This window comes from Oncorhynchus mykiss, chromosome 6, assembly GCF_013265735.2.
Source record: "Oncorhynchus mykiss isolate Arlee chromosome 6, USDA_OmykA_1.1, whole genome shotgun sequence".
Taxonomy (NCBI): domain Eukaryota; kingdom Metazoa; phylum Chordata; class Actinopteri; order Salmoniformes; family Salmonidae; genus Oncorhynchus; species Oncorhynchus mykiss.
In genome coordinates this window covers 5,578,430-5,588,175 of record NC_048570.1, presented here as the reverse complement: position 1 = coordinate 5,588,175, position 9,746 = coordinate 5,578,430, and the positions used below count along the sequence as shown (strand labels likewise).

Genomic DNA, 9,746 nt, shown 5'->3' with positions numbered 1-9,746 from the left:
CATCAAACATGTAGTGGTTTATTTTTTATTCTTCTGTTTTATCACATTTGAACTGTTTTATTAATGGAAAACATTTGCAGGTGTTGTTCGCTGATATTCTGTGGATTTAACAAGATACCTTTACATCTCTTAGGGTGATTGCATAGGATAATGTTCAGAGGAATGACATTTTCTTCTCATTAGAAGTAAATAAAAGTTCAGATTTGCGGGCTAATAAACACTGTGCTATGACAGGTTCCGACAGTTTAGGGAGGAAACGTGCCTTTTTATGCAACTTGTCGATGTTTGCGCGCGTGAAGTAACCATGGAGATGTGTTATAGCACCTTTCTTGGAAAAAAAAGCTTTTCTTGCTGTGTATCAGCTATTGTTTGTTTTATGCTACTTTATCTCGACACAATAGGCCTAATTCTGTGTTGACCTGTAAAACGCAATCATTATTTAAAATAATAATAATAATCATGATATACCAGGAAATTAAAATGAAACAGTAAATATATAATATTTCTGGTGAAATTCTTATTATAATGGTTATGTTTATTATTATACAGGGCCTCGTTTCCCAGTTTGCATGAAGATGATCATACCAGATGCAACGTTATTTATGAGCCAGCTCTTTATGCGTTTCCCCAAACAAGCATGTAGAGAGAGGACGTTCGCAGTGCGTCATTAGGCCGCTTGTCGACACTGATAACACGGAAAGAAAAGCGGATCTGCTTTCTCTATTACAATCTTCATTTAACAATAGAATTATTCCACAATACTGAAGACGGATCAGCTCATATAGAGAGATATTACCACCCATGGCTGCAAATAGGCTACTGAGGCGGTTTATTACGCTCACCCAATAATAATACACTAGGTTAAATCCCAGATTGGGCACATCGTTGCGCTCCTCTTGTCACACACCATGAAACACAGTGAGGCACAAATTACAGACAGCAAAATAGAACTCATTTGATTGAAAGTGAAATGGATTAAAATAAGATTGAAATAGCCTATATTGGCTCGTGTATCCTATATGTATTGTGTAATGCAGTCATCTCGGTTTTTAATCCTTCCCTTGTTTGTAACAAGTGCAAAACACTTTTGGGAACTTTGTATTTGTAGTCAAATTCGTACTGAAGTTATCTGCGACGGTCACAGACGGTCTCTTGATTCTCTGTTCATCGGACATCTTCTGTTAATGAAGTGACGCGGAAGGGCAACAACAAAAAATATCCTCTAATGTTGCGTTTAACGTTAGCGTGATACTAACGAAGACGCGGGGAAACAGCTCGGCTACTAAATATATATTGTAAAATGGTTCTAACTATGATCGTAACGCTACAAATGCTCTGGGAAACGAGGCCCAGATCTCTCAGGATCAGGAAAATCCGACTTTTACAGACATGGACCAAGCTAAATGTACACCTCTCATGTGATTACAGAATAGGACTGCAGAAAATATGGCTTCATTGTCAGAATCCCGTTCTTCTTTTCATACAGTATGGGCCACCAAATCATATGTGTTTTATTAGCCAACACAGCGTGTTAAGAATGGGCGAAACAAACATGTATCCTCTTTATGTGTACAAAGGCTGAAATAAACGTGCTAACCAGAATACGGTCAATGACCGTTATATCTTTGAGATGGATTTATGACCATTTTTTGTCAGCCTAAAACATTTACTTGTTAAAAAAAAAAAATTGGCTCATCTTTCGACCAGTAGTTGCGTTATTCGACGATCTCCAAGTAGGTCTGTGATTTAGTTAGGCATGTGCAAACCTTAAACGCGTGGATTCATATTAAATGGTTTATATTCCTACCTACAACCTTGGTAAATCTAATTTCTTTACATTGTTATTTTGTATAAACACAGGCTCCACACATAGAGATGAAAATAAAGCTATTTTATTGTCAAATCATTCAACATGATCAGGTAAACTATCAAGTAGTGAATTTCAGCGTGAAGAAAGAAACCCTGAAACTACTGTATTCCCCACCGACACAAAATATTACACTTTGTATTTCGAACAAACCAGGTATGTACATCGTAACTGTATAGATTGCATCAATACCTATTGTCAGACGGTGCACTCTGAAATATAGTCAGTCTGTCTGACGTCATATCCTCCTTTGTGTCAATATCATCCAGCCTTTTAAAGTGAACATGAAAAAAAACGTATTGAATAGTAAAACCATGTAATGTAATTATTTTTTATTTATCATTTTCTATATATATGTCTTTATATAATATAAAATCCCAAACGTACTGTACATTTAAATACACATATTCTTATCTTCCCTTATTTACCAAATTGTAAGTGCTTCATAAGATAAATTAATTCATTTCTGAAGTCAAAACGCATTAGCATAAAGAAACATGACATTTGAAGAAGAAACCAAAAACAGACTCAAGGAATGATAATAATTGTCTGTGTTGAAAACAAGTGCTCCTTTAAGTCGTGTATGTCCAGCCAGCCAGCCAGCCAGCCAGCCAGCCAGCCAGCCAGCCAGCCAGCCAGCCAGCCAGTGTCAGCCAGCCAGCCAGCCAGTCAGTGTCAGCCAGCCAGCCAGTCAGTCAGCCAGCCAGCCAGCCAGCCAGCCAGCCAGCCAGCCAGCCAGCCAGCCAGCCAGCCAGCCAGCCAGTCAGTGTCAGCCAGCCAGCCAGCCAGTCATATAGCCAGCCAGTCAGCCAGCCAGTCATATAGCCAGTCAGTGTCAGCCAGCCAGCCAGTCATATACCCACTCAGCCAGTCAGTCAGTCAGCAAAAAAGTTCCTCCCCATGGTCTGTGATGTGATACTCTTTTTCCCACTATCGTGCCGACTCAAACCTTACTGTGCTGGTTCGTCTACAGTATATTCTTTACACACTGTCCTTTCAAGCAAGGCTTCCTTCATCAAAATGTAATTCCGTAACCAGGCCAGTACAGCTCGACTCGGTTCGGCCCTCTAGCAGTGTGAAAACGGTCTGTTATTGATCTGAATGTCAATTGTGGGAGGTCATGTGACGCGAGAGGTGGTGCCTCTCCCTGAACGACTCGTTACAGATTGGACACTTGAGTTTCTCCTCCCGCCTCCTCTTAACCATCGGCTCCATGGCGAACTCCTTCTTGTGGTGCGACCTCATGTGGTACACCAGGTCAGAGGTCATACGGAAGGAGGCGTTGCACTTGGCGCACCAGTTCTGGGCGGGCAGACACAGAGAGGTGAAGGAGGGAGGGAGTAAGGTTAATGCTGAGGGCATCTGCAGCTGGATGTGGCCCTGGCTCTTAGGCCAGAAGGCTGTGGCAGCAGCCGCTGTGTAGAGGAACGGGCTCTGCTTGGACATGGCGCCCGGCACGGGGCAGTTGGCGCCCAGCTCGGCGCCGTGGAGTTTGGCGGCCAGGTGGTCAGCCTGGTAGAGTCTAGAGGAGGAGATGGTGTCGCCCACCGCAGGGTGGCAGTCCAGGAGTTTGGGCGTGGTCATGACCAGAGGAGAGATCTGGGAGAAGGAGGAAGTAGCGTGGCGGGAGGGTTGGCTGAATGCGCTCTTCCTCTCCCCGCTGTTCCCCCCACCATGCTGGGCTACGGAGGTGAAGGCGCTCCCTAGCGGAGAGGCCTCCATGCGGGTCTGTGGCTGGACAGGCTGAGTCTCCGACAGAACCTGCCTGATGTTGAGATGCTTCTCCTGGGGAGGGTTGTTGACGGGGCCGGGCCGACCTCCGTCCTTGTTTTCGACGTTGGAGCTCTGGAGGTTTTTGGTGCCGCCGCTGTTACCGTGCGTCTTTAGGCTCTGTGGAGACTTCTTGACCTCGGTGAAGGCGCTGCGTTTACCCTCACCGCCCGACTCAGTGGACCCCAACCCTGGAGGGGAGTACGTCGGTCCTCGTCGTTTCTCCTCCAGGCCGTACACTCCCCGATAGTTCTGTGCTGAGCTAGCCAGCTCCTCCTTAGACTTGTGAGACTGAGACAGACTCAGAGAGGCCCTGCTACCATCCTTCACTCTGTCCTCCACATCGGAGAACTTCCTCTTCCCAGAGCTCTCGCTGCGGATCTCAGCCTCACGGTCGCTCGGCGGACTGGTGCGACTGTTCTCGAGGTCTCTGGCTAGGTTATGGAAGTCTGTGGAGGGTTTGGCGCTGTCCCCATCCGAGCGGCCCAGTTTAGGGCTAGCTCTGGTGGGTGCGGTGGTGGTAGGGTTGGGATTAGGGCGCTCAGTGCTTGGCTCCTTACTGGGGACCTCCTCGTCCACACTGCCTGCCGCCATGCTCTGTAGTCTCTTGGTGCAGCGGAACCTCAGATGGGCCAGGAAGGGGAACTCAAACTGGAAGCGCTGGTTGCAGTCAGGACAGGAGTAGGGAGTGGACCCTGGAAACGGATAGAAGGAAAATAATGTCAGTCATTCAGAAAGAAACAAAAATCTTGCTAATATTCAGTATCTTCCTAAAAAAACAAACAGTAGTGGGTCCTGTAATGTTTTGGTAAAGCTGAAATAGGACCATCGTCTTCTAATTAATATAAACTATAAATTATAAATACAGAATAGGCATATTGCATTCATTTTTGGACACCTAATTTACACTATTTATTTACCCTCAACTGTGTGTGTAAATGATTGTAAATGTACAATATGGTCTTATTTGTTTTTATTTTGTTTACTTTTATTTCACTTTTATTCATACAGGGTTTTTTTCTCATTGAGATAACATCTCTGTTCCAAGAGAGACCTCCTGGTCCATTAGCACCAGGGGGGAGCAACGTTTCAGACAAAACAATTGACATACACTAACAACACAACGTTAAACAAAACTATAAACACACATACAGTACAACAATTACATATTACGCAAAAAAATATTTTAAAAACACCAAAGAATTTGACAACAGCTGTTATATTATATTCTTATATCACTTTAAATTTAAACTGAATATGACTATTGGAATTATTTTGATGGATGATTATCAAGACAGAAACTACAAACCAGCCAACTGAAATGGAACGCTTCAATGCAAACCGTCTAGACCGTCTACACTATTCAGCCATCTACACTATTCAGCGATCTACACTATTCAGCCAGGCTACTAACTCACCCTTGGCCTTGACCGGCGCTTTACCGGCACTGAGCAGCAGCAGCAGCTCAATCAGGTCTTTCCCGTACCAGACCAACAGCTCCTCGTCCTTCTCGATCCTCCGGAGAGACCGGTAGAACAGCTGTCCGTTCTTCACGTAGGCCTCGAGGTTCTGCTCGTCCCGGTCCCGCGCCGACTGCACGAGCCGCAGCCACATCAAGCCCTCGGACGTGCTGTTGGCTGCTGACGTGTCCACCTGCGCGTTGAACGGTGACAGAAAGCGAGGCAAATCCGTTAGTTGGACCCAAACGAGAAGTCCGTGCTGCAGCATTCGTTCTAATCGTTAAACATATAGGCTGACCAAAAAATAAAATATAAATATAGGCTATTTTGAATGTGTTTTGGCTGTGCAACCATTCATATACATTATAACCTGCACGCTATCTTGTAAGATAACACGTCCAATTGGGTCTAATATAAATAATATAGGTTTCACACTAATGCCATGAGAATCTTTGTATCTTATTTGTTTAATCTTCTACTCTGGTTGCGATAGGCCTAATGATAAATCAACCAAATGGCAGACAATTTCATTCAGTCGGAATAAGGAGATGTAATGAAATCGTAAATAAAGAATATTATGAGTATTATCATTCTCGAAAAAAAAAAATCACAATATTATTATTGCCTTACCCGGAATATGTAGGGCGCAGTTCGTTTATCCGTTGATTTGAGCGCTACGAAGGCTATGCTGTCATACAACGACGTGTGGCTCAAAACACAAGGGCCGAAAATGGCATTTTCCGGAATGTCACATGTGGTGTAAACGCTGGTGAATATATCCGTTAGACACTGCTGCACCGCTTTGGCGTCGCCGTCCCAAACCAACTTATGTGAGCTGGATTCCTCCATCGTTGGCTGTTGTTTTGCGGACAGACAAAAGAGAAAGAGAGAGAGACAATGAATAAAATAAACAAAAATGTAACATACAAATGGTCTAGATGATGAGGAGGTGAAATAAATTGGCACTCCGTGAGAAGGTTGGCTAAGTACATAGGACTCAGCTGTCACGGCCATGCTGGACTGGGAAAGTGCCTTTTTTTGGGGGGGTGGGGGGCTGGGCGTTTTAATTAATTGAAGTCTATTGTACAATGAGAGTGGCCTATCAATTTCAAAGAGTATGGTTGCTTGCCTATATTTCCGTGGTATTCACAAGTGCTGTTTGGAATAGCTGTTAATAGTGAGAAAATAATTGCATGGGCCTAAACGGAATAATGACAATGGTATTAATGATTATGTTAATATAGCCTAATAATGATAACCATCAACAACAACAAAAAAATATAATAACACATAAAGTGTATGATAATAATGACAATGGTAATAATATATTATCCCTGGATCCAATAATTTTGTTGATAATTATAATATTAATTACGTCAAGCAGCTGAATTAATATCACAAATGATTTATTCTAGGCTATTGTAAATTCACACCGCAGCCGCATCCGCCTCAAACCCTAATTTATTACAAGTGTGTAAACTAATTGTAGCCTGTGGAAGAAGAAAAATATAGGAGTAAGAAATGACGAGGTCTGTATAAATGAGAGTATATCGAATGGATTTGGAGTGGACTGTCAAAAGTCACCGATTTTCACGTCATCTACCCTCTCCGCTCCATTTCTACACGCGCTCGAAACGTATGTCCACTCATTACCATAATCCACCACTTTTCCCCTCTCGAGACAGTAATTAAGGCTGCACGCGGAGTTAATTTTTTTTTTTTTTTCTTCTTCTCTCATTTACTTTCTGAATTGGTGTATTTTCCGGGTGACGTGGAGACCAGTTCCTCTGGCCTGCAACGCGTTACGCAGCTGGGATCTATGTGCCTTTTCTTAGCCACTTGTTCATTTCAATTACGCGTAGGCCCGAAGAGACACAACGGTGGACACGGCGTGGATTGGCTAAAACAGGCGCGTCGAGAGGACAATCGGACAAATATGTACAATGTTATAACGATACTGATTGCACGTCGTATTATCTAATTCCATGTGTTATTTTATTTGTATATTTTTTACATGTTATTTTTGTGTCATGTTATAGACTATGCCTATATAAATGTTATGCACGTATGCTATTCACAACAGATAATGTATTTATTATTTGTATTGTTTTTTTAAATCATGCTGCCTTGGAGTATCTCCCTTCAGACTATACATAACATTTACCATGTAAATATACTATGGCATGCATAGTAAACGTGTATTAACAATGTTTTAAAACACTGACAAGTCGAATATAATATTGGACAGGCCTTTACATGTCATCACGCGCCGTGAGACGTTGTTCCTTGTCTGCTGTCTGATGATGGATCATGATTTGTTTTCCATTCATTTAGCTTTTTGTGTCTCAGACTAAAAGCAAAACACACTGGAGTCTGCATGCGGATCAAAACCCAAACGTTCCTCTTTTCAGACGCGCTTCCGTCAAAATCTTATCGTTCAAGAAACGTTCTGACCGGACGAAAAAAAAAAAACTTTTCTCTTCAGCTGGATTGGTGGAGACAGAAAGAGTTTGTAGCAATTACAATCTCCTCTTATTTGGGCTATTATATGTTATCCACCAAATGCAACCCTTCAACTAGAGACCGACGACGCTTTCAGAAAAGCAATTTTTCGCTCCATCCCCTATATAGCCGGTTCTTTTGTGACTTAAAAGGTCGCTCTCTCACCAGGGAAAAGCCATACAAAAGCTCCAATGAATATGCATCTGAGCTAAATGAGAGAGAATAGCACCCGGAATGTATGCGCATCCATAAAACGAATGAGGCCAACCCATTCAACCTTCTGCCCTCTATTTCAGAGCGTGTTTTACTCTTAAATCTGGATGCCTTGTCAGTCTAAAAAAAAAAAAAAAACTGTCCTAAATCAATGCAAGTACTGAATTTTTTTTCCGTTTTGTCTCCTCGCCCCCTTACATCTGCGGAGCGTTCTCTCCAGCCTTACACGACGGTCCATTCATAGACCGCAGCAAGGATGCTGTCTAGGCGACTGCTTTGTGGTGTTGTCAGCCTGTCTGTCTTTCTCTCGATTCCTAACAAACCACCCATTTAAAACGCATACCAAATGTAGGTTGTAAACTACGTACCTGTTGTTGTTGTTGTTGTTGTTGTTGTTGAAATAAATAATAATCCACAAAAAAATTATGCTGGAATCAATTTGCCGCCTTCGAGAGCAGGTTACGATCAAGTCCTCCCCTCGGCGTCAGTACATGTCCCTGTGTGGTCGTGAAAGTGACAGTGGTGCCGCAGATATAGCCCTTCGCTGCAGAGGCAGAGGGAGAGAGAGAGAGAGAGAGAGAGAGAGAGAGGCATGGAGAAGGGGCGCAATGCACTGGCGGACACACACACACACACACACACACACACACGTTTTGTTTGCAGCACATAATATGCCCAATGAGGCGTGTCACTCGGCGTCTCCTCCCTTTAACTCTTCACTGACCGACTGTCATTTGATGAAATGTATAGGTAATATCCAGGCTACATACAAAGTGCCATAGCCTAGCAGAAAACAGTTTATTTTATTTCATTATTATTAGGCCTGTGTCATAGTTTTCAGTTGCGGGAGCACAGCATCCCACTATATAGGATTTTATACGAGGCAAATGAAGGATTTTTAACCCGAATAGCTAATTATTATAATCTAATAATAGATTTTTCACAGTAGGATTGCGTCTTCCTCTTCTATTCTCTTAGATAAATATTGAATTGAAGCTACATGTATTATATATCTTATGGGATTTTGTCTAAATATTGTTATTATAATTTTGATTATTATTATTATTGTTATTATTGTTATTATTATCTTATTTGAAGTTCATGTAAAAGACAGTAATATGAATGTCCCATGGATAATATGGACATCGATATCATTCTGTCTCCTTACCATCACCATCATCTCCAAAGTGTTCTTTTCGCAGAGCTACTGCGCCTTTCCTTTCCCGCTGCGCTCCGCACGCGACTCTTCGCAGCAGGGAGTCGGGAGGGAGCCTCGTGGACACCTGCCCGGCCCGTGCCCATCGTCCGGAGCAAAAGGGCCAAGCATCATCTTTATGGATATCATCAGCCGCTCCACTACTGAGCCAACCCGGCTGATGATGCTCCCGAGTGGCGCCAATGGTCTAAGATACTGCATCTCAGTGCTAAGAGGCGTCACTGCAGTACCTGGTTCGAATCCAGGCTGCATCATATCCGGCCTCGATTGGGAGTCCCATAGGGTGGCGCACAATTGTCCCAGCGTCGACGGGGTTTACCCGGGGTAGGCCGTCATTGTACTGTAAATAAGTATTTGTTAAATATTTGTAAATAAGTATTTGCCTAGTTAAATAAAGGTAAACATTTTTTTTTTAAAGTGATAATCTGTGTTAGCGACAACCGCTGATTAAAACCAGGATAGTCAACAATCTGATGTCGTCATGTTCTATGTTCATTTGCTGAGCGCGAGTGGATTTTTTTGGATTCGAGACATCTGAATTTAACGGAGAGAATAGCAGAAACCAGCAGACCTCTGGTGTTCTGAACAAAGATGTTGTATGTCGTGTAAGATAATGGGTATTTCCACCAAAAAAAAGGTGCTTTTTGAGAAGTTTAACTTGGACCAAAATAAAAACAACTTTTGATTTCACCTAATTTTAACATTCTGCCACAAAGAG

At 42.8% G+C, this 9,746-nt stretch overlaps 1 protein-coding gene across 2 annotated transcripts; it reads right to left on the bottom strand.

Moving 5' to 3' along the window:
* Positions 1-2,657: 2,657 nt before the first annotated feature.
* prdm8b (PR domain containing 8b) lies at positions 2,658-8,402 on the bottom strand. Of its 2 annotated transcripts, none has more exons than XM_021605130.2 (4): positions 8,181-8,402; positions 5,728-5,952; positions 5,056-5,290; positions 2,658-4,332 (listed from the first exon to the last, which is right to left on the bottom strand). In XM_021605130.2, exons 2-4 carry the CDS (start codon positions 5,944-5,946, stop codon positions 2,972-2,974), a joined length of 1,815 nt encoding a protein of 604 aa, XP_021460805.2. In that variant the 5' UTR covers positions 5,947-5,952; positions 8,181-8,402; the 3' UTR covers positions 2,658-2,971. The 2 variants fall into 2 exon arrangements, with proteins under 2 accessions (XP_021460805.2, XP_036835142.1); XM_036979247.1 differs by having other exon boundaries at positions 5,728-5,960; positions 8,198-8,401.
* Positions 8,403-9,746: the final 1,344 nt, after the last annotated feature.

Coding starts and splice junctions, on each gene's coding strand:
- prdm8b (XM_021605130.2), bottom strand. CDS start 5,946: ATGGAGGAATCCAGCTCACATAAGTTGGTTTGGGACGGCGACGCCAAA. Junction 5,291..5,727: donor CTGCGCCCTACATATTCCGG/GTAAGGCAATAA, acceptor TTCAACGCGCAG/GTGGACACGTCAGCAGCCAA. Junction 4,333..5,055: donor AGCGCCGGTCAAGGCCAAGG/GTGAGTTAGTAG, acceptor ATCCGTTTCCAG/GGTCCACTCCCTACTCCTGT.